General features: G+C 51.5%; 2 protein-coding genes across 6 annotated transcripts; both read left to right on the plus strand.

Moving 5' to 3' along the window:
* The first annotated feature begins 100 nt into the window (after positions 1 to 100).
* On the plus strand, positions 101 to 14,635 carry E2F4 (E2F transcription factor 4). Its single transcript, XM_062621250.1, has 10 exons — positions 101 to 340; positions 1,688 to 1,797; positions 2,284 to 2,445; positions 2,964 to 3,007; positions 5,692 to 5,753; positions 6,392 to 6,674; positions 7,713 to 7,904; positions 9,367 to 9,414; positions 12,041 to 12,085; positions 12,414 to 14,635. Exons 1-10 carry the CDS (start codon positions 182 to 184, stop codon positions 12,527 to 12,529), a joined length of 1,221 nt encoding a protein of 406 aa, XP_062477234.1. The 5' UTR covers positions 101 to 181; the 3' UTR covers positions 12,530 to 14,635.
* Positions 14,636 to 14,784: 149 nt separating this feature from the next.
* Positions 14,785 to 23,303, plus strand: ELMO3 (engulfment and cell motility 3). 5 transcript variants are annotated; one of them, XM_062621187.1, is made up of 21 exons: positions 14,786 to 14,976; positions 15,048 to 15,088; positions 15,188 to 15,260; positions 15,335 to 15,385; positions 15,781 to 15,950; positions 16,805 to 16,904; positions 17,009 to 17,160; positions 17,904 to 17,982; positions 18,416 to 18,466; positions 18,737 to 18,859; positions 19,038 to 19,169; positions 19,412 to 19,516; positions 19,989 to 20,097; positions 20,309 to 20,445; positions 20,544 to 20,707; positions 20,825 to 20,937; positions 21,165 to 21,269; positions 21,558 to 21,640; positions 21,890 to 21,970; positions 22,125 to 22,333; positions 23,126 to 23,303. In XM_062621187.1, exons 1-21 carry the CDS (start codon positions 14,899 to 14,901, stop codon positions 23,283 to 23,285), a joined length of 2,316 nt encoding a protein of 771 aa, XP_062477171.1. In that variant the 5' UTR covers positions 14,786 to 14,898; the 3' UTR covers positions 23,286 to 23,303. The 5 variants fall into 5 exon arrangements, with proteins under 5 accessions (XP_062477172.1, XP_062477171.1, XP_062477173.1 ...); XM_062621191.1 differs by having other exon boundaries at positions 14,963 to 14,976; positions 15,188 to 15,256; XM_062621188.1 differs by lacking the exon at positions 18,737 to 18,859 and having other exon boundaries at positions 14,785 to 14,976.
* The last annotated feature ends 407 nt before the right edge of the window (positions 23,304 to 23,710 follow it).

Below are 23,710 nucleotides of genomic sequence, written 5' to 3' on the forward strand. Positions count from 1 at the left end.
GGACGCCCCAGTTTCACCCTGGACTGTTCCCCGCCGCGCATGGGGCAGGCGGCGCCCGCGGCCCCGCCGTGTGCCCCCGAAGAAGCAGCCTAAACCCCTCGCCCGCCCCGGAAGCTGCCGCATTGCCCCGCGGCCCGGAAGCGGAAGCGCGGCGGTGCCGGAGCCGGCGGACGGCGGGCAGATGGCGGAGTGCGGGCCGCAGCCGTCCGGTGGTGGGAGCGGGTCCGGGTCCGGAAGCGGCGCTGCGCCGAGCCGGCACGAGAAGAGCCTGGGGCTGCTCACCACCAAGTTTGTGTCGTTGCTGCAGGAGGCCAAGGACGGCGTGCTCGACCTCAAGCTGGTGCGGGGCTGGCCGGGGGGTGGGTTGGGACGGGACTGGCTGGAGGGGCGTCGGCACTCGGGGCAATGTCGGGCAATGTTTTCGTGGTTAAAATGTCCTTTAAGTGGGTTGGTGTTGGTTAGAGTGTGATTGGGTAGGTGACACTATGAAGGCTGGAGTGCCTCTGCTCTGACAGGCTGAGGGAGCTGGGCTGGTTCAGCCTGGAGAAGAGAAGGCTCCTTAAGGGGAGACCTTAGAGCAGCTCCAGTGCCTAAAGGGGCTACAAGAAACCTGGAGAGGGGCTTTGGACAAGGGCCTGTAGGGACAGGGCAATGGGGAATGGCTTTAACCTGACAGAGGGGAGATTGAGATGAGATCTTAGGCAGAAGTTCTTCCCTGTGAGGGTGCTGAGGCCCTGGCACAGGGTGCCCAGAGAAGCTGTGGCTGCCCCATCCCTGGCAGTGTTCAAAGCCAGGTTGGATGGGACTTGGAGCAACCTGCTCTAGTGGAAGGCATCCCTGGGTCTGAACTGGATGAACTTTAAGGTCCTTTCTAACCCAAACCATTCTGTGATATGATCAGTTGTGTGGGTGTAGGGTTGCCAAAATCCTGGTCTGTTACTGCCAGGTGAGAGGGAACATCATTCCTGTGCTCTGTGTGTGCTGCTGCTGCTGCTGTTGGTCCTGGCTGTGCTGGTGCAGCACATATGCTCTCTTGCGGTGCTGGGTTGCTGGGTGGTAATGGAAACAGGCATATTGATGCGGTCTGGCATGTCCCGAAGCCTGAGGGGAGTAATATTGCATGAGCAAGGCAGAAAGTCACAGGGCTGCTCTGGAGCTCCTGCCTTGCAGCCATGCTTATGCCTCTCCTGGCATTCTGTCTTTCAAACAGAGAAATCTCCCTCTTGAAAGGTGTTGAAGTTCTATCAACTGCATCAGTTCCAATTTAGAAAAGACCTTTGAGTGTTGAGTTTGCTAAACCATTGTCAGTTACAGAAACAGCTCTGCATTCTTCTTCCCATCCCCATCTCTTCCATCCTGAAGGAGCACTGAATTTTCAGGCTGCCAAATTAGTATCTTCTAGCACTGCTTTGCTGCTGTGGAATGATAATTTGTGGATCCATCATGAGCTGAATGGCTGAGTTTGGTTTGTGTTTAGTGAGGAAATTGCAAGAAAAGGGACAGAGGGTCAGCAGCTTCTTTTCTCATGGTCATAATGACATTGGGAACATGGCTTTGTAATTTGAGGTGCTGGAACAACACAGGAACAAGATGGTGAGCAGAGTGCTTGGCCAGGAATTAACCTGACATGCAGGAAGGAGTGAAATATGACTGAGAGTTTGGAGTTAAGTGCCTAACCTTTTTGCAGGCTGCAGATACCTTGGCTGTGCGACAGAAACGACGGATCTACGATATCACAAATGTCCTGGAAGGCATTGGGTTGATCGAGAAGAAATCCAAGAACAGTATCCAGTGGAAGTGAGTGACAAGAGGTTTAAATTGTTCACAGGTTCCTTCTAGGCCAGGTCTGAGTGACACTGGGATTAAAATGTGCAGCTCAGACCAGGGTTCTTCAGTGGTCTGTATGTTCTGGTACTTCCCCAGCTGGGCTATGGTGATGGTAGTAATGAGGAAAGCTGAAATACTTATGTCTTTTTTTTTTTTACAATAGAGCTGTTATTTTGACAGGAGCTGTTTGAAGCACTTTGGGCTAGAAAAGATGCCTGTCATGGGACTGGAGATGGGCAAGAGTCCTGCCAGTCTGCAGGATGTAGGCAGATGTACCAAACATTGCAGTGCTGGGAGATGGGGATCTAGAGCAGGTACAGAGGAGGCTTTCTGGGTGATCTGGCCTTTGGCGTGTGACAGGGGTAGCAGTAAGGGAGGTGGCAGCCTCTGAGAAGTTGGGGCTGGTCTGGGTGCCTGCAGGGCCTGATGCATGTCACTCCTTTTTATCTTCCCCAGAGGGGTGGGTCCTGGTTGCAATACTCGTGAAATAGCTCACAAACTGATAGAGCTGAAGGCAGACATAGAGGACCTGGAGCAGCGGGAGCAGGAGCTGGAGCAGCAGAAGATGTGGGTGCAGCAGAGCATCAAAAATGTTACAGAAGACATGAAGAATAGTCAATATCCTTTGTGTGAACCCATTACGGTCTCTGCATTTGCTTATGGGGCTGGAAAGCAGAGACCTGAGGACTGGGTTTGTGTCACCCTGCTCATGGTAGAGGAGTGGTGGTGACCTGTTGCTGCTGGAGGATCTGCACTGAAAGGGTCAAAAGGCAGTGCCTGGCTTTGGAATTGGGGTATCTGTCCAGCCTGGGAACCAACTTTCTCTGGGGTGCATGGCTCCTTGCCTTTTTAAAGTAAAAACCACTGTAATGTTTACCATCGTGAGAAAAGTGCTTCTCTCTGAGTCACAGGTACCACTTCTTGGAGTGCAGAGCTGCTCCTGTGGCTTGCCTCTCTTAGGATGTCAGCTCTGACGAGCATATAGCTTGCAGACCTCACCTGCAGACCATTTCAGAGCGTGTCACAGGGAGCCTTCTGGGAATGGCATTTCTTGTGCTCAGGAAGGAAGCATCAGGTGCCCTTTGAGTTCTCCAACTGCACAGGAAGCTGCAGGCTTTCTCCTTAACATTGGAAACATTAGCATATGTGACACATGAAGATCTCTGCAGGTGCTTCACAGGTGAGGAAGTGACATTCCATCGCAAAGATGTAATGCTGCAGTCCTAGCAGTCTGTCCCAGCTGCTTCCTCCACAGAAGAGGAGGCAGGGAGCCACAGGCTGCCCAACAGCATCAGGTTAAATGTAGTGTGAGCTCTGATGCCATCCTGGGTTTATGTAGCACCGAGTTGTAGCTTTCTTGTCACCATCAGAGCAGGCAGGTGGTTTCTGTTACTGGAACATGGCTGCTATTCCTAACAAAGTCTTTTTGCTGAGTGTCACTATGTGGATGTGCACATGTTAAGTTAGAAGCCTGTCTTTTAGAACACTGTCCACCCAAGCCCTTAAGTTTTAGGGGCTTGGGTGGACAGTTTTCTAATAAAGCAAATTTTATTTCATGGTAGAGATCTGGGTGTAAGCAGGAAGACAGCATAAACCATGGTCCCCCAGCTGCATAGTGACCTCTACCAACAAGAATGCAAGAGGGAGGTAGTGAAGAGCAGGATGGAAGGGAATACACTGCTGTAACCTCACTCCCTTCTGTACTGCCTTCATAAAGCTGTGAGGTCTATGTATGTTCTCTGTGGGGCAGAAGTGAAGAAGACCCACAGGAGCACAGGAGTGTCTCTATTGCCAATTTTATTGACAGCTGTAGGACCAAAACTAACCAGATAATTCCCTGGTGGCTGGTGTGCAGCTCAGCAGCCTGCAGGACATCAATTGTTTTGCTGTAGTGGTGTGGAGTCACCTTTCTGCTTCAGTGGACACCTCGCCTTTTCTGACCACGAGCAGCCTGCATCTGCTTGAAGCAGAGATTGAAGCTGCTTACCCTGACCTCCCACATGTAATCTCACCCTTGTCTTTTCCAAGCAGTCTTCTCACCCTACACTTCATCAGCTTTTCTGTTTTTCTTCTTTGCCTTTGTGTGCTTTCCTTGTTCACCACCAGACTTTATACTGCTCAAGATCCTGCTGGTACTATATGCAAGCACCCTCTTTGCTTTCCTGTTTCTTCTGACTGAAGCTAGTGCTTCTGGGGGCAGGGATTTTGTTTTCAATTTGACAGTGCCTGGGGCCAGATAATTCTTCCAGATTGTTCTGAGTTTACTGGAGACCAGCAGACAGCTTGTTGCTTGGTTGATTGAGTGTCTTGCATCTTATTGCACCTGGTTTTTGTAAAGCAGCTTGTGTTTGAAGTTAGACCTCACCAAAACACACAGAGATTAGAAGGCAGATCTGAATTCCCTCCAGAAGAGAGGTTTGATTCATGTTTTTCCATTGTCTGTTCAGTTTTCTTGTAGGAATGTGCCTTACGTGACTTTTAATTTCTCTCCTGAGCATATGAGCGTTGCAGAGGTTCCTTGTCATACCACTTATGTTCTTGTACTTTGGTCAAGTTTGAATTTCAGCTCTTGTTTTTCTGATTAATTGGTATTGAACTGTCTCTCACAAAGTGAGTTAGGGGTTGAGAATTTCCATGCTTGGACTCTTGTCAATGAATTTGTTACTTGGATTAATTAAAAGGAAAATAATTAAGAATATATTAGTTTTTAGTGACATTGAAGTGTAATTTTCCCATCTGTTACTGCAGACTCAAAGAGGAAATGGAAACACACTGTACACTGTTGTGTAAAAGTATTTGAGATGTAGCTATCAGGGGAGGTACAAACACAGCACCTGTATTTGAAACTAACGGGTCTTAAAGCTTGAGCTTGTGTGCTTGAGCTTGTGTCTTTGAGCTTTAATATGCATCGATGTCTCTTAACAACATTTTTCTTAAGTACATATTTGTTAAAGGAATCCCATCTTACTGACAAGTCCTGTGTTATTTTGAATCCCTGTAATCTTAGAGGATCTGACCTTTGCCTGCCTGCCTGAAATTACAGGCTGTGCTCCTCTGCTCTCCATTCTCTCCCATTACTCCGAGGATCTTCCATATTACAAGTGAAGCTTAATGCAGACTACCAGTGAAGTGCAAATACTAACCACACTAAAGCTGAAACATTCGAAGTGAAAGCTGCTAACTGCTTAGTCTGAGTGTGTCTAGTGTTTACAGCACTGGTATTTCTCTGTTCATGTTTCTCTAAACCCAAATATAGACTGGAAGCTGCTCACCTGTGATTGTGTTATTAGGGAGACAGATCTTAAGGAGCTGCAGAACTTGAAAAGATGTCAGCTGGGATCCCAGCCCTGTATGTGCTGGGCTCTGCAAGGTCCAATACAACTAGCACCAGGCAGCTGTCTTGCCAGTATTGACTATGGAGTATTGGTTTTGGGTACTGGGTCTCCAAGTATGAGGTTGCTATGCTGTTGGCAGCCTGGCTACTCAGCCTAGTTCCACACCATCTCTCTGCTGGCAGTGCAGCTCTTGGAGTTGCGTGTTCTTTTGATTCTAATTCACATATAAAAGCTTGTGACAGTAGGGGGAAAGATCCTTCCTCCAATATTAAGGTCTTCTCAGAAGTGAATTTAAGCCAGCCTTTCTGAGGAAAAGAAAGGTTAGTCCTGTTAAGGATGCCACTAAAACACTAGTATTGCTTTAGGAGAAGTTTTGCATGTTCTCTGGGCCTTGAGCAGTTGGGCATGTTGGGAGCTGTTTGATATGCCTAGCAGGTCAGGTGGGTGTAAATGGCAGTCCTCTCGAGATGGGGAGCTTTGAGGAGGGGCTCTTTGTCAGTGCTTAATGATCATCAGTCTGTTTCTACAGGAGACACCCTCCTTGCAATTCGAGCCCCATCAGGCACACGTTTGGAGGTGCCCATCCCTGAGGTGAGCAAGAAATGCATGGGCAAAGTGCAGGAGTGTGCTTGTGTGTGTGTTGGGGCAGGGGTTGTTGCTGGATTGACCAGGCTGAGAGTCATAAGTCAGGGATGTTGATGGAGTCAGAGAAACTGACAACCCAAGGAAAGCTCCAGATACTAAATTAATTGCCAGGAAACTGTTATTTGGAAGTATCTGAGTATTTGCAGAAGCAGCGGGGGAGAGGATAGTCCTGAGAGTCAGGGGAGTTGTGTGTGGAACAGTGCCGAACTGCCTGGACAGCATGTCTTGGAATCACAGCATGGTTTGGGTTGGAAGAGACCTTAAAGCTCATCCAGTTCCAACCCCCTGCTAGACCAGGTTGCTCCAAGCCCCGTCCAAGCTGGCCTTGAACACTGCCAGGGATGGGGCAGCCACAGCTTCTCTGGGCAACCTGTGCCAAGCGTCTCAGCACCCTCACAGAGAAGAACTTCTTCCTTAGATCTCATCTCAATCTCCCTCTTTCAATTTAAAACCATTTCCCCTTGTCCTGTCACTACATGCCCTTGTAAAAAGTCCCTCTCAGATGTCTTGCCTGTGTGAAATTCCTGTTCTGTTTGGAAAGGGCATTTCATGTACGGTTTTGTTTTGCTTTTGACTTTTCTCAGGGCCTAAATGGGCAGAAGAAATACCAGATCCATCTGAAGAGCACAAATGGTCCCATTGATGTTCTCTTAGTAAACAAAGATACTTGGAGCTCTCCTCCTGTTGTACTGCCTGTCCCTCCACCTGAAGATCTCATTCAGTGCCAGGCAGTTGCAGCCTCAAAACCGCCGATCTCACCAGTTGCCCACTTCCAGGAGACATCCGTTCCCAGCACCAAGCCCTCTACACCAGCATCTACCAGCAGTCAGGAGCACAGCCCTCCTGCACAGAATCCCACAAGCACAGGTGAGAGGGAGGCTGCAAGAGGCAGAAACAGGATGGGGGCTGACAAGGAGAGTACATTCCTCAGCCTGGATGGGGCTGGCACTGCTGGTCATGCAGCTCTGTCAGCTCCTGGCAAAGGGGGCATCTCTGAATTTGCTGCAGTGAGCCTCTTCTGTTTTCATTAGTGGAACTGGCTGTGGTAATGGAAGAAAGACACTTGGCTTCAGGGGGTGGTGCCAAGCTGAAGGAGCAGTGGTGGAGAGAGACTGGTCATACAGACTGGCAGAAGTTTGTAAAAGGGTCTTTTTGAGTCTCAAGTTCAACTTTCAGTTTGAAAAAACACTTTGTCAAAAATCCTATGTTAGGTTGGTTGCAGCTTTGTCCAGCTAAATTTTGAAAGCTTCCAGCAGTGGAAATCCCCAGCTTCCTTTGTGAGCTCTTCCAGAGCTGCAGCACTCTCTCAGCAAATTCCTTTTTCTGGATACCTGGATGCTTTGGGCTGCATCTTGTGCCTGTTGTGCATGTTAATGTTATTCAGCACCACTGAGAAGTTCTTAATTTTTGTACCTACCTTTCAGGTAGCTGCAAGATTCTGTTACATTGCCCTTAGACTTCTCTTTGCGTGACTGAACAAGCCCAGCTCCCACCCCATCCTTGTAGGCCATGTGCCCTATACCCTGGCCAACTTGGTAGCCCTCAGCGGGATCTTCTCCACATCTTCCTTGCACTGGAGGATGGCCAAAGCTGGATCCCAAGTGCAGTGTCGGCACCGAGCAGGATAGTAACTTCCCTCAGTATGTTGGCCACACTTCTCCTGGTGTAGCTTACTGTTTGGCTTGTATTAACTGCTCTGAGAGCATGCTTTTGGCTTATCTGCAGCCTGACATCACCATGACTGCTCTCCAGCAGAACTGGAACAGGTTGGTTTTCCTGGGTGAAAGCAAGAAGACTTCTTCCTATGTAGCTTGGCCAGCATTGCAATGAGGATTGAATCTGCTGCAGCTTGCTTTGGAGCTGGTTGGAGATGACCTTCCTATGTGTGTCTGTGGCTCTTCTCAGAATGCAGTGTCTCAGCAGCAGAGTCCAAGATCAGCGATGACTTTGATCCCATTGGGAATGTGTCCGTGTCACCCAGCCAGCCGAATGGGTTGGACACCCAGCCACTCCAGTCCTCTGCCTCGCTGGACAGCAGCTCCATCCTACCCAGCCCCTCCACTGCCTTTGAGCCCATCAAGCCTGACCCCACAGAGAGTGAGTGTTCACCCTTGTTTCATGTGTTGTTCCAAAAGCATCAGGTTTGAAGTGAGGGAAGGGCTGCTGAGCCTGGAGGAAGGAGCTGAACTGCATTCTGCGTTTGCTGTCAGCCACAGTCTGCAAGGGATGAGTAGCCACTTCCCTGTGAGGTTGCAGGGGAACCTGGTGAGAATGGGATTGTATTGTGTCTACTGTCCAGCCACTTTTCTGTGATCATAGAATCCCAGCCTGGTTTGTGTTGGAAGGGACCTTAAAGCTCATCCAGCTCCAACCCCCTGCCATGGGGCAGCCACAGCTTCTCTGGGCAACCTGTGCCAGGGCCTCAGCACCCTCACAGGGAAGAACTTCTGCCTAAGATCTCATCTCAGTCTCCCCTCTGTCAGGGTAAAGCCATTCCCCCTTCTCCTGTCCCTACAGGCCCTTGTCCAAAGCCTCTCTCCAGGTTTCGTGTAGCCCCTTTAGACACTGGAAGCTGCTCTAAGATCTCTCCTGAGCCTTCTCCAGGCTGTCAGTACTAGAAAATATGAAAGGAACACTTGCATGAAACACATCTCTACTGTTATGTGTAGAATTATTCGTTTTCAGTCCCTTATGTGCACAATTTCCAATTTTTGTGATTGCGTGAAGCTATAGAACTTGCAGACATCACTGAGAACACCTTTGTAACACTTGGGGAATTTTCAGTAGTAGAGCTCTCATCTGTGTTTTTCTCGTTTACTTGGGAATACTTCCTCTGTCTTTAGTAATCTTGTGGGTTTAATGATCTTGCAATGTAGATTTGGGGAGCTTCTTGGTGTGCTTGGTGAGGTGAAATGGGCTTTAAAAAAGGAACATTAGAGCTTTATGCCAGGAAATGGCAGGCTGGCCCAAGGAGAGAAAAGCATTCTCTAGGTAAGACACACTGCTGTAATGTTTTGAAGCCTACCTTCACTGCAGAAATACTCTAGGTTAGAGGGTTATGGTTAGAAGAGGAAATCTTACCAGTGCTTCTTTCACACTTCTGCTGCTAGCATATCCAGGAAGCATGAACTGTCTTTATCTTGGAGTAAACTTAATTGTGAAATTAGGCCTTTGATGTGCATATAGTTTACCATATTCCAGCAGGCCTGTGCTGCCTCTCTAAAGGATCTCCTCATCCTACACAAGATAAATCAAGGGGGTGCACACAAGCTGACACCATGTGAGGCATACGTCCAGGCAATTACTCTGGATATGGTGACTGTGATAACATGTTCATGTCCTGGGGCTCCTATAGGTTTATTTTAAAGTGGTCAAGCTTTAAGTATTACACTGCTTATCATTGCAGCAGAAATATGTAACACTGGGTGTGGGAGCAGAGTTCTGGATGGCATAGGATGATTTGGGTGTGTAAGGAGTACAGTAGGATAGTAGGTGATTATGCCTTAAAGCTTCAGACTTCATGTAATAATGCAAACCATTTGGTTGATTGTATTTGCAGTCTTGGAACTTCCCAAAGAGCTGTTAGAGATGTTTGATCCAACAAGAGGTATGTTCACTCCCTGACCTCAGCTTTGTTCTGCACCCATCTACCTACAGAAGTGGGACAGTTTGTTTTATTCACTCCCTTTTGGATTATTTTGGATGTGTTTTTTTGTAGGGTGCCTCTGGCCTTTGGTGGCTGCTGGCTCTACTCTTAGTTAGACACTCTTAAAATTGCTGTTTTCTGTATGTATTTTTCTGTCTTTGTGTTGCCAGCAACCTTTGCTAGAGTTTGCCCAACAGCGTGCACATGAGGGCTTTCCTGTCACCATGCCAACACAGATCTGGGCTCTGGCTGCTCATGCTCCGTCTCCAACTCATCTGTACCATGTAAAATTAAAAATCCCTGTTAGTCCTGTTTCAGCTCTAGCCTGCCTAAGGCTAATCCAAGCAAATACTCTAGGGAGATAGCTGCCTCTCATCTAAACCCCCCTGGTTTTTGGTGATGGTGGTAGTTTTGGAGCAGTAGGGGAGGGGATACTGTACTTGTGTTAGGAGTTCTGCCCCTCCCCAAGGAATGTCTGGGTGTTGCTTCCTAATGGCGGGATGGACTTGTGGCTAAGGGTAGGAGAGGTGAAGAAATTTGGTCTGACATAAGCCTAAAGTGTGAAACTCTTTTTGTCTGCACATTTATTTCCTTTCAGTGCTGGTGGAATACTTTCTAGCTTTGCTGCTAGGCAGAGCCAAGCACACACCAGCACTTCAGTGGTGGTCCCAGGATATGTACAATAGACCCTAGTTCAGTGCTCTAGCATGTGCTTTGTGAAAGTGCTGCCTTTGTGTAAAAACTCCTCAGTCCCAAATTCAAGGCTGCAGCCTGTGTGTGAGGAGCCCTGGGTTCTCCAGTCACCTGGAGAACTCCCTTCCTCCTTGCCCAGCACCCAGAGTGGATGAACTCTTGGTAATGCCTGAGTACATCTGAAGAGTGAGTTTGACTTTGCAATGTGAGACATAAACTGCTGCAAGGCCGCAGATGATGTAGAAGATGTAGCTTAACTCCAGCTGACACTACTAAAAAGGTGTTTGCTGTCTGCGGTAATTTGTGGTGTTTTATGGAGTATTCCTCCCAGTTGGAGGAGGAAGATAGAGATCCAGGCATGAAGGACAAAACAGAGTCAGTAGCTGCAGAGGCAAAGCTCAGGACTGGAAAAAAAAGCCAAACTACAGAGGTCAGAGAAATGGGCCTTGCAGAAAGCTCCATGCAGCTTCTGTCCTCCCAGTAATCCTAGTAACATTGCCCAGGTACTGATGGCTGCTTTAAGGCAATTTAAGCTGCAAAAGCCTGGAGTTCTTCTTTAGTGTTTTGTATTGGAATTACTTTTTTAGCATGCTTTTCTCTGTCTTTTAAATGGGTGCTTAAAAACTGCTTGTTTTAAACTCATATCCTGGAAAAAATGTGAATTGCAACACACACAGGTACACACCCTCCTGTATTATCAGACCTAATCTAAAAAGGCTGGTTCTGCATTTAATTGTTATTTATTGAAGCTGGTTTTAGTCCTGTCTAGTCACTTGGTGTTGGAATTCTCTCATTGCATGGCACAGAATTAGACAAGTGGGTTCTTGTCTTCTAGTAAGTGGGCTCCTGTGGATTAGTGTCTTGAAAATGGGCTCATCTGAGTTTCTTTTTTGAAAGCTTATTTCAAGTGCAGGTGATAACAACTCAGTTAAATTGAACTGGAAGTTCTCTGGGCAACCTGTGCCAGGACCTCACCACACTCACAGGGAAGAACTTCCTAAGATCTCATCTTAGTCTCCCCTCTGTCAGGTTAAAGCCATTCCCCCTTGTCCTGTCCCTTTAGCCCTTGTCCAAACCCCTCTCCAGGCTTCTTGTAGCCTGTTTAGGCACTGGAGCTGCTCTAAGGTCTCCCCTTAAGGAGCCTTCTCTTCCCCAGGCTGAACTAGCCCAGCTCTCTCAGCCTGTCTCCAGAGCAGAGCTGCTCCAGCTCTCACAGCATCTCCGTGGCCTCCTCTGGACTTGCTCCAACAGCTCCACATTCCTCCCATGTTGGGCCCCCAGAGCTTGGTGATCCAGGAAGGCCATGCAGAGTTCAGCTGTGCAGTCTGTTTGGCAGCAGGCAGCCACTGAATCTGCCAGGGCATATGGCTGGATTAGGCCATGGGCCAAGGGGAGCAAATCAGGGGGCCAAAGAACAAAAATGTGGAGGAGGAAACAGGAGGCTTATTAGTTTTCCTGCCCTTGGACCATTTCATTTGGGTGTTTGTTTTCTTTTTTCTCATGCTTAACAAAGTTGGTGGGTAATTGAGGACTGTGAATATGGGCTCTATCAGCTCCATTTCAGATGCCTGTTGAAAAGTTGCCTATGGGAGAGTTTGAGGCACCAGCTAGCTTGCCAGTGCAGAGGTAGGGCACAGTCTGTCACCTGAAGGACACTGGTGTATGGTTGAGCTAAAACAGGCAGAAACCTCCTGCAGATTTTTTTTATGTAGCTTGAACTGTCTGTCACCAATTTACCTTTGCCCATGGCCTTTACTACTGGCTGCTGCACACTCTGTGCCTTAGGGAAGGGACAACAAGGGTGAGGAGCACCCTGGGAAGGGTGGGGAGAACTATACAGCAGCACAGTGTGACAGCAGAGTGTGTGGCTTAACCATGCTTGTTTCTTCCCTAGAATGTATGAATTCTGACCTGCTGGAAGAGCTGATGTCATCTGAAGGTGAGTCTTTGAGCCTTGCCTTCATGGGGTGACCTCTCCAGGAGAGGAAGACCATGCTGTGGGACTTCAGCCTTGTGGCTGCAGACTTACGCTCATCTTTTCTGGGCTCTGGACACAGCCTCTGTTCTCACTGTCCTGCCAGTCCCTGAGAGAAGTGTAAGAACCAGGAAAGTCTGTCTCTTCCATATCACAAGGCTGATTTGAAGCAACCTCAGCAACTTACTGTGAGGTGGCCTCATGGCTCCACAGCTCCATGCCCACTGGCAGCTCTTGGCTAGGTGTGGGAGTGCTGGGCTTTGTAACCAACTGTGAGCTTCTCTTTCCCCAGTGTTTGCTCCCTTGCTCCGCCTCTCCCCTCCACCTGGAGATCATGACTACATCTACAACCTGGATGAGAGCGAAGGCGTCTGTGACCTCTTTGATGTGCCTGTCCTCAACCTCTGACTCGTCAGTGCAGCTGTGAGCCTCACAGAGCCTTTTGTAACTCTTTTGGAAAGTGTCTATTTTTGGATTCCTTTTGTGCTAGAGCTCGATAAGTGAGTGATTCAGAGATGCTCTCTTAATGGACTCAGAACCAAGAGATGTGGACTTGCAGGCTGGGAGCTTCCCTGTAGCTTCTTCCTCTGTTGCATGTGCAAAGTGCATGTGCAACTGGCCCTGCACATCTCCCTCTCCATTGGATTCTGGACCTCCCTTCAAGGGGTCTGTGTTTTGAGTGTTCCTAGTTCATCTTAGAGTTTGCCCATGTGCCTCTCTGAGCCTCCTCAGATCTGCATGCCTTGTTTTTTTCCTGCACTCCCAGAGGCACTTTGCACCTCCTGGGTGCCACAAGGAGCCCTAATAGTGTGGTCAGTTAACAAACCCGGAGGTAGTTAGCTACATTTTCCAATGTGAGCAGGTCAGATTGGGGTGGCTGCATTTCTGAATGACAAGGGGAAAAAAAATGGCACCAAAGTGTCCATTTCTTTCAGTGACTCCAGACCAACTAGTACGTTTTACAAGAAAAAGCACTTTTTTTAGCCAGCTGTGCCTCCTAGTGGGACTCAGGAGTTGAGCACTCCTGGGAGGACCCAGGAGCTGAGTCTTTCCCTGCTTTTGCATCAGCAAGAATGCTGCTTCTGCGTTCCCCAATCTGCTGAGGCATCAGCCTAGGGTTCCAGCTCCTTGTACACAGCTGTGCTGTTTCTACAGGTCTAAAGAAGACGTGTCAGTATGGTTCATTTTAGATTTGGTTTTGCCTGACTGAAGAGATGTTGGAAAGGATAAGACTGCTCCAGCTGGTGCATGTAAGTTACTCCAGGTACATCAGAGCCTGCTCATATTTGCAAATAGTTATCTTCTCCAGCCATTGCACTTGAGCCTTCAACTGTCTAAAAGGCGACCAAGCAGTAACCGTTCAGTAGTACTTTGCTGTGACAAGTTATATAGATGTTGTCATAATAGTGCTTTCCCCTCCCCAGTTTTTCTCTCTCAGAATCTGTTCAGGATCAGGCTTTCTTGAAATTTGATTTCCTCCTTTACTGTTCATACCCACACTTCCAGTTCCTCATCCTGTGGCAGGACCTTTACCTAGCATGATGCTTTCTCTGCATCATTTTTCCTCAAGATGTTCTTCCTTGTTTGTAATGGAAGGTCTGCACTTGGGTTTGTTGTGGTGATTGGGTGGTACTAGTCTTGGACCATGGGCAGTTTAGGTGGAGTAAAATGCCCTGATGGATTTGAGCTGTATTTTGAAAGCTCCAGTTTCTGGGTTTCGTTCAGGTTCTGCGTTTGAGTGTATTCAGTTTTGCACATCTTCCTGCCAACACAGTGGTAGCAGCTTTCCTGCCTTTCCTCATCCACAAACTGTGAAGAGAGTTCCAGGCCAGGAGCATGGGCCTTGCAGAGAGGGTGCTTGCAGCTGACCCTGTAACCTGCTGGTGTTTAACTTCTGTTAACCAGAACCACAGCCAGCTGGAGCACCACCATTAAGGGATGTCAAGTCTTCACTTCTTGGAGCCCACAGGGGTGACAAGAATGTGTGTCTGGGACCTGCATCCCTAAGGTGGCTCCTTGGGCCACCCATGTGGGTCTCCTCCAGAAGAGCTGGGAACAGGATGGGTTCCAGGATCATCTCTGCAGCCCCATCCTCTTTGAGAATGCCATGAAGAATCCAGGAGGAACAAGGGGATGCTCCAGTTTGAAGCAGGCAGCAGCTGCCAGCGAGGCAGCTGTGGTGTGGGACCCAGGCAGTAAAATTCCAGCATGTAGCCAGTCCTTGAACCTTCCGTCCTTGGCATGGAAGCCGGTCGGGATGCCCTAGACCTGTGCGCATTAGCTAGCTCAGTGGCTTTGCTGTAGCTCGAGCTCTTGGCTTGGCCCTTGCCCTCCTTTCCAAGCATTTGTGTTAAGACGACCCTTGGGAAAAGGATACCTAGGGAAAAAAATGTACTGAACTTTTCATATATAAAGATTATTTTTATACTTTTTTTTCTTTTTGCAAGAAAGTTGCCTGTAATATTTGTACAGTGTTCTTCTCTGAGGTGAATAAACAAAAACACTTTCCAGAGACTCCTGTGCTGGCCTTTCTCTCTGCTCTCTCAAGGCGGTGCCGGCCCTTCCGTGGGGCCGGGCACTCTCCTGGGAGGTGGGTCCCACCGGGCCCGCGTCAGCTCAGGTGAGAGGGATGGGCCTGCTCGGAACGGGGGTGGGAACCGGGCACAGAACAGGGCTGGGAAGTGGCGGCAGCAGGGCCTCAGGGCCCAACGGGAGGCGGCGGCGGCTGCAGTGACCCGGAACTGCGGTGCAGCGAGAGCAGGGAGCAGGCAGGAGCCATGCCGCCGCCCAAGGACGTGGTAAAGATAGCCATCCAAATGGTGGGAGCCATCCCGCAGCTCATCGAGCTCCACCAGGTACCACTCGGCACCCCCGGATCCCTCCCCCTGCCCCCAGCGCCAGCTCACAGCAACCCTGTCGCTTGCAGACCAAGCCCCTCGCCTCGGTGCTCAAGGACGTCTGCGATGCGTGAGTATCGCACCCGCCGCTTATCACCGCGGCGACCGCCGGCGTGGTGGGCACCGGCCCTGTCTGCACGGCGCGGTGACCAGGTCCCCGTTGGCACAGGTGGAGCCTGCCCAACGCCGAGCACTACGCGCTGCAGTACGTGGACGGGCGGCAGACCTACATCACCGAGTCGGTGAGACACCCTCCGCCTGCCCCAGCGCCGCAGCCGTGGTGTTCCCTGCCTCACCGCTGCCTTTCTCCTCACAGAACCGCGGGGACATCAAAAACGGGAGCATTTTACGGCTGACCACCTCGCCGGTACATCCCTCTGCTCCCCCATAGGCCCCCCTTCTCTGCTGTGTGCTCTGGTGGGATGTCCCCGCTGTGACTTCTGGCTCCTCATGGTGCCCCAGACCCAGCAGAAGTAACATGGGAAGAAGACCTGTCTCAACCTTCATTCTCCCTCAGCAGAGCTTGGGGGAGTTTGAAGGGAAACTGAATCATTTTGAGATGCTTTGGACATGTGGGCCAGCTCATCAAGTGTTCCTAGCATAGCTCCTTCCTCAGCTCTTCCTCAGCTCCTCTGGTGGCTCTCTCTCAGTCCAGATTCTCACCAGGGCTGCTGTACCCTAAGCCTCTTTCTAAAACTTGTGCTTAAGCTCTTCCAGACTTCTCCAAGCTCCTTGCTGTCTTGATTCTGTCCTTCCTGGTAGGACCAAGAAGCAGAGCGTTTGTACAGTGGGATCCAGAGCAACAACTCAGACGTAAAGACTGACTCACTGAGGAAGCTTGCAAGCCTCTCCCAGGACGTGACCTTTGCTCAGGAGTTCATCAACAGGAATGGCTTGAAACAAATCTTCTATATAGTGGAAGAAGGGAATGAGTGAGTATCGGGAGAGGACTTCCCTTGCTGTTCTTGACTTTTTTTCCTCCCTCGGTAATGCTGTGTGAGTGTTAAGCTGGGTGTTGGCCTGGACTCTGTTCATGTTCCTGGCCTGTTGCTGGTGCTGTGGCATAAAAGGCAGTGGTTGTTGCAGGGCACTTGGCTCTGCATGCTCCTTGCCTGCAGGTATGTGACTGTGTCCCCTCACACTGGCAGCTGGTGGAACATCCCCATGAGTCTGTGGTCCTCACTCCTTGTGAATGTGACCAAATTTGAACCTCCCATCCCTTCAGTGGCTGGGTCATCTGCATCCTCATGGGTTGTTCTGTCATCTCTTGTGATGATCCTAGCTTCCACTGCTGTTATTGCTGCCATACCAAATAATTCGTCTGCCCTGGGGCTCTATCTGAGCTGTGAGAGATCTGCAGGCAGCTAGAGAAACACCTGGCTGACAAATACTGGTGTCTGCTTGACTCTTCCAGGAAGTGATAATGCATCTCCTCTGAGCTCCTGCCTCACAGAGGATGTGGCCTCTAAACCCAGGCAGCGCAGCATGTGTTGTGGAAGCAGGGAGAGGGATTTGGGTGGTGTGGTTTGGTTTTACCGAGGGCTTGTCTGTGGTATGGTGGTAACACAGCTTTCCAGAAACTGTTGAACTTCCCCTGGGTCAACTTCATGACATGGTTAAGTGAGAGCTCCATTTCTTACCCAACAGTGGCTCTTTCCTTTTTTCTCCTGCTCGCTGCTTCTCCAGGTGTTTCTAACTACCCACCAGTGCGCAACTGCACTCCCATGGTGGTCACTGTGGAGTGTCTGGAACCGTCCTCACTGCATTTGCTCATCTGTCTCTCCAGTACAGGGGAGATGCTGGCTCACACCCTGAAGGCCTTCATGGAGCTGATGGAACATGATTTTGTTTCCTGGGAGACTCTTAGTGCAGCCTTCATTAAGAAGGTAAGTGTCTTCTGCAGTCTCCACAGCCAGTGCCCTTGGGATTCCTTGTTGCCCTCGTCATCCAGGCTCAGCCTGCTGTTGACGAATGGTTTTGTGTCTCATAGATAGTGAGTTACGTCAATATGAGTGTGGTGGATGCATCCATCCAGCAGCTCTCCTTGTCTGTCTTGGAGAACATGGTGCCTACCAGTCGCCTCCTCTTTGAGCTAGTCAAAAAAGAAGTGACGTTGGATTGTCTTCTCGCCCACCTGCAGGTGTAAGTGGAGAGGCCGCAGCATCATTTGTCCGCATCACAAAGCTGGTAGGGATGAGCTGAAGGGGATTTCTCCAGGTCTCACTGATTATCTCTGGCACAGCATTGTACTGTCCCTTCCTCAAACAACTTGTGGGGAAGGGATGTACTGTCCTAAAACCATCCTTTATACAGGGTAGATTCCTTCATTCATGGCCTGTTCCATTCAGATATTTCAGTTCTTTAGCTGACCTGCTGTTGTACTGGCGCTGGCTCTTCCTTCCGTTTTCTTGGTGTATTTAGGAGCAGGAGTGAACACCCTGTAACTCGGGTGGTGGTGCGGTACTGTTCGTTAAATCCCTTGGCTAAGGCGAGTCCTTTGTTCCCTCACCCTGCTCGCATCTCTGCATCTCTTCAGTCTGGAGTTGTTTGGTTTGCTGCTAGAAAATGGAGAGGCTCGTGCCGAGGTCTCCAGCCAAGCAGGAGTCTGCTGCTCACCCTGGGTTTTCCTGCTGCTCCAAAATGCTGCACCCATGGGTGTGAGCAGAGCAGTATCTGCCCCGTCCATGGGTGCTCTGCACTGTCAGCTGTGGGCACCATCTCACCCTTGGCCCTATTGTCAGCAGCTGTTCACTCATGGCTCTGGCCTCTCTGGGTCTCCCAGCTCCATGCAGTGGGGTCTGGCAGTGAGGTGGGGACAGGTCTCTGCTTTGGGGAGGGAAAGACCATGCTCAGAGCTGGTGACTCTCCTCCTCCTCCTCCTGCAGGACAAACGTCCAGTTACAGCTGAAGGCGATGGCCCTGCTCATTGCGCTACTTCTGGCTGCGACTAATGCTGAGCGGCAGGTAAGGGATGAGGCAGGAGACAGGACCAGATGGTGACAGGGTTGGTGACAGTGCCCCATGATGGACTCTTAGGCAGCTGGGTCCTCTGCAGCAGTGTTTGTGCTTTCTGGGATGGTGAGAGGTTTAAAGTCAGCGTCCTCACTCTGCCTCTTCTCCTTGACCAACACAACCTGCCCTGGCAGCTGGGTGGGGCAGGATCTCTTTGAGCCCCATTGAGGTGGGCTAGTCCTGGCTGCCAGGGCAGTGGGAGGTGGGGGCAGGTCTGCTCACCGGTGTCACTCCAGACTGCTGGTTCCTTTCCGTCATCACCATGGCTGTGGCCCAAAGCCAGGCATAGCAGGGAAGCGAGGCTGCAGAGGGAACAGTGGCTTTTCTGGGGGGAAATGATGGTGTGCTGAGCTGGGGAGCATCTCACAGCCTCATCCCTTCATAGGACATGATGGAGTACCTGAGGGGGAAGAACATCAGGCAGTTTATCCACAAGGTGAGGAGCTGGGGTTGTGTAAGGGTCTGCTCTGTGCTTCATCCTCTATCCTTCCTCCCCAGCCTTTGGTGACAGTGCCTGGTTGGGTTGCTTATGTGCCTCACACCCCTTCCTTGATGCCTTCCTTGATGGGTGCTACTGCATTTGCACCCATGTGCCCAGAGTTGCACACCTTGGCAGAACCTGCCAGGCTTTGGCTGTTGGGCCCTGTGGTTGGAGGAACTGGGAGAAGCAGCCTGGGGGACCCTTCTCACTTACGGTCTCCTGTAGAACATCATCCACAGCTCTGAGCCGCTGGGGGACGAGATGGCCCATTACCTGTATGTGCTGCAGTCTGTCAGCCTCAACCTGTGTGAGCGGCGTATGAGGACCTCCATGGATCCCTACTCCCAGGTCTGGGAGCATTCTCCTTTTGAGTGTGGCCCTGCACTCCTCCACCTGTGGAAGTAGAGGCGGGTGAAGGTTCGCCTTTGGGTGAACCCAGCACATGTGATTTCATTGTCAGTTTGTCCTGAGAGAACCTGTTTCCATGAGGCTCCCCTGCATTCCCTCCACTTCGCTCTCCCACCAGGAACAGCGGGACCTTCTCCAGTTGCTGCGTCAAACTGCCTTTGAGTCAGAGAGCGAGGTGCCTGCCAGCAGCTTCAGCACTGAGCGTCGACGATCCCTGTGTGCCAAGGAGTTCCGCAAACTGGGTTTCATGGTGTGTTCCCCTGCATCCCTTCCCCAGCCTTGTGCTCTGGAGCACCTTCTGATGGCTCCCCTAAGCCTCATGTCCCTGCTGATCTGATAGGCCCCCATGCAGCACCTCCCTCAGCTCCTGTGATACTCCTAAACAGCAAGTTTAGCTGCCAGGACTCAAAGGCAAACTCCGTGGCTGCACTAGGAGGACTCTGCTGCTCTAACAAAGCAGCTGCTAAATTGCATCCTTCTGTGTCCTCCTAGAACAACAGCAACCCAGCAGAGGACCTCCGCCGTGCCCCACCAGGTCTCCTTGCCCTTGACAACATGGTGTATTTCTCCAAGCACACCCCTAATGCCTATAGCAGGGTGCGTACTCTCTCCTAAAGAACTCTGATGTAGACGTGCTGGTGCATCTCCTCCTTTTCCTTTCCCTGTGACCTGTCCCTGGCCAAAGCCAGGCAAGGATGTCCCTTTTGGGCAAGTGTCCTGCTGCCCTGTTTCAGATGGAGCTGAGTCCTCCTTGCGGGTAGGAGCAGCTATTTGAGGCTGGAGGCACTGATGGCTCCCCATAAGTTTTTTTTTGTTTCCAGGCCTTGTTCATATCTGAGCAGACTAGGACAATTTGGATGAAACTAGCCACTAGCCATGCTGCCACGCACTTCGCCTGTGATCAGCTCCTACACAGCAGCAGGGGAAGGAGGAGGATGGGGCTGTTTTTTGGGGAGAGCTAACTACTTCTCTTAGGAATGGCTTAACCTGGGGGGAGACCTTGACTAGGAAGTTCAGGAGGAGGCCCACTGTTGGGGCTGCCCTCTGAGTCCACTGCCTTCTCCTCCAGTTTGTCCTTGAGAACAGCAGCCGGGAAGACAAGCATGAGTGCCCCTTTGCTCGAAGCAGCATCCAGCTCACCTTGATCCTCTGCGAGATCCTGCACATTGGAGAGCCGTGTATGTGTGCACCCTGGCTTTTCTTCCCTACCCTGCTGCCTGGCAGGAGTGGGGACAATCTGCCAGGGCAGGGGACTGTGAGCCCAGGGCCACCAGGCACTTGTGTGGCCTACAGCAGGGAAAGGGTCTGGGAAACGTCCAGGTTCTCCTGGACACTGAAGTCCCCTGGCAAAACTGGGAAGTCTGCCATCATCTGTCCTTTTCACCACAGGCTCGGAGACTGCTCAGGCCTTTTACCCTATGTTCTTCGGGCAGGATCATTTCTTTGAAGAGCTTTTCTGCATCTGCATCCAACTGGTGAACAAGACCTGGAAGGAGATGCGTGCTACCCAGGAGGACTTTGACAAGGTGTGAGGGAACACTAGGGTCCTGAATGGGAACTGTGCACCAATTCAGGGTCTCTGGGGAGCATCACCAGACTGGGGGTGACATCCTGGGCCCTGTAGGTGCTGCAGGTAGTGCGGGAGCAGATCACCAGGACCCTGTCCCTCAAGCCCACCTCCCTGGAGCTGTTCAAGACCCGAGTGAATGCACTGAACTACAGCGAGATCATGAAGCTGCGGCAGACAGAGCGACTGCACCAGGAGGAGACGCTGGCTGTGCCCGTGCTGTGAGTGAGCTGTAGGCGGGGCTGGGGGCTGTAGGGACAGATACTGTGGGGTTGCTGAGGAGGTCAGTGAGTGCCTGGTGAAGCTGCCATGCTCCTGTTCTCTGGTTCGCACCCCAGGGAGCTGCGCGAGAGGCTGAAGCCAGAGCTGCTGGAGCTGGTTCGACAGCAGCGCCTACTGCACCTCTGTGAGGGCACCCTCTTCCGCAAGATCAGCAGCCGCCGCAGGCAGGGTGAGTGCAGCCCTCTGCTCCTGGATGGGGGTTCTGGGAGGGAACAGATGATTGTGCCCATGTCTGCTGCCATCGGGGATGAATCTGCACAATTAATCTGTGGGGAGTAGCATGCCTGGATTGCTAACGTGGGGTAACCCACAGAGTAGGACCAAGTAGGGTATCCACCCGGGAAGGGTCCCTCAATGGGAGAGGCTGAGCACTTTCTGACATCCTTTCTGCTGCAGACAAGCTCTGGTACTGCCGCCTGTCACCCAACCACAAGGTGCTGCACTATGGGGACGTGGAGGAGGGGGTGCACTCTCCCCCCATTGAGAGCCTGCTGGAGAAAAGTAGGTGATGGAGAGGAGAGGGTGGGAAGGAGGGAGGGAGCCCTCTGCCCACCCTAGTTGTGACATGCCGGGGATGCCTTAACGTAGGAATTGCCCCTCTGCATGGCTGCTGCCTCCTGGCACAGTGCCCACTGGTGTGTGCTGGCTCTCCAGTGGGGCTTTATGGAGCCTCCTTCCCTTCCCTGAGCTGTGGATGGCTGAGCCCCCATACCTGGGCTCTGCTGGGCTCTGGGGACCTGGGGAAAAGGAGAGGAGAGCAGGCACTGACAGCTCCTTTGCTTGCCCCAGTTCCCATTGCTGACATGAAGATGCTGCTCATGGGGAAGGAGTGTCCGCACACAAAGGAGAAAAGCTCTGGGAAGCAGAACAAGGTCAGCACCTCCCACTACACCCTGGCTCTGCACAGAGGACTCAGTGCGCTGCCCTCCACATTTGGTGATGCGTTTTGGTGGTGGGTGGATGGCGTCAGGTTGGGTAGTTTCCTGGAGGAAGTGGCTTGAGACTGGAGACCTCTTGGATCTTCTGGGGCACAGAGGAGGTGGCTGGGAGGCAGCTCCTGCCCTGAACCCCTGCCAGGGCTGGAAAGAGCGCAGCTGAGAAGCCGTGTAACCCCTGTGCAGGATGTCCTGGAGCTGGCCTTCTCCATTGTGTACGACATGGAGGAATACTGCCTCAACTTTGTTGCCCCAACCCGGTATGAGGTGAGCTCCATAGGCCTGCTGTGGCCAGTTGTCCCTGCCAGGGGACAGCAGGGAAGGAAGGGATTTGCACATGTGTGGCCCTGGGATGGGAGCCACATGAGAGGAGAGGTGGCCTCTTGAGCTGCTACTAGAGGTGTGTGTGCTGTTTCTCCAGTTCTGCCTCTGGACAGATGGGCTGAACGTGCTCCTCGGCAAGGAGATGACGAGTGAACGAACACAGACGGACCTTGATGTTCTGCTATCCATGGAGCTCAAGCTGCGGCTCCTGGACCTGGAAAACATCAGCATCCCTGACGCCCCCCCTCCCATCCCAAAGCCCCCCAGCAACTTAAATTTCTGCTATGACTTCAGCCACGCAGAGCAGTGAGTTCCTCCCTGTGCCTAATTCTCCCTTATGCCCCCTAAAATCAACCCCATTCCCCTGTTCTCTGTCCCTCATCTCCAGTCCAAAGGGACATGCCCAGGCACTGACTAGGGGCTTGGGCACATGCTGCCTGCATCTTGCCTATCCCGGGGTGAACAGCCCGCCCTTTCCTACCTGTGTCTTGCCCTCCTGTGGGAGCACAGGGATGAGACACCAAGCATCAGGCTCTTGTTTAAGGTGGGGTGACCTGTCTGCTTTACCCCCATGCCACAGGCAAGGCTATATACTTTGCAGGCAGCCGAACACCTCTGGGGTGGTGCTGACCCCCCACCACTGCCACGCTTTGAGCAGAGAGGGCAAAGATAGGGCTGGAATAAAGGTGCTGGCAGCTCTGGGACAGCTGGGGGGGGGAGGTCAGCACTACAAAGGTACAAATCCATGCTGCCTGACTCTCCCCATGAGTGCAGGGGATCCTCTCTTGACAAAAACACGGTTAGAAAAAGGAAAAAGCCCCTTTCCCCTTGGTTTGGTGAGCAGATGTCATCACCAGAGCAGCCAGGCCCCTCCTGCACTGAAATGTTTTTTCACTGAGCCCTGTGTGTTCCCTGTCCTGGAAGGGGGGTCTTTAGGGTACAATCTCCCTCTCCCCAGCACCTCATCAGCTGGGGAGGGGTCCACTGCCACCATGCCTGGTGCAAGGAGACTCTGCTCTGTACTCGCTGCTCAGTGCTTTGGCATTGTGCCAGTTCTGGTGCCTTCCTCTGCCTGGGGCAAATACTTGCACACTTCAGCCATGCTGCTGCACTACTGCGCCATGACAAGCTACCTCCCACTACGGTGCCCCGTACCTTCTCGTGCCTGCAGCTTCTCCAGGGGTGCTGTGGTCACAGTGGCTGCTGCAGGGCACCAGGGCTTGGCTGTGCCTCTGCTCCCCATGTACTGGGACAATAAACACGTGTGGAGAACTCACAGCTGTGTTCTTGCCAAAGGTTTGGGGTAGGGCTTGCGCAAAAAGTGATCCTGGTGATCTTGCCCCTCTGCTCTACTCTTGTGAGACCCCACTTGGAACACTTGTGTGCAGTTCTGCTGTCCCCAGCATAAGGACATGGAGCTGCTGGAGGAGGAGGGCCATGAGGATGATCAGGGGACTGGAGCACCTCCCGAATGAAGACAGGCTGAGAAAGTTGGGGGCTGTTCAGCCTGGAGAAGAGAAGGCTGCGTGGAGACCTCATAGCAGCCTTCCAGTATCTGAAGGGGGCCTATAGGGATGCTGGGGAGGGACTCTTCGTTAGGGACTGTAGTGATAGGACAAGGGGTAACGGATTTAACCTGAAACAGCTGAGATTTAGGTTGGATATAAGGATGAAGTTCTTCCC

The sequence above is a fragment of the Pezoporus occidentalis genome, unplaced genomic scaffold (genome assembly GCF_034315485.1).
Source record: "Pezoporus occidentalis ecotype Australia unplaced genomic scaffold, CSIRO_AGI_Poc_V1 ctg229, whole genome shotgun sequence".
Classification (NCBI taxonomy): Eukaryota; Metazoa; Chordata; class Aves; order Psittaciformes; family Psittacidae; genus Pezoporus; species Pezoporus occidentalis.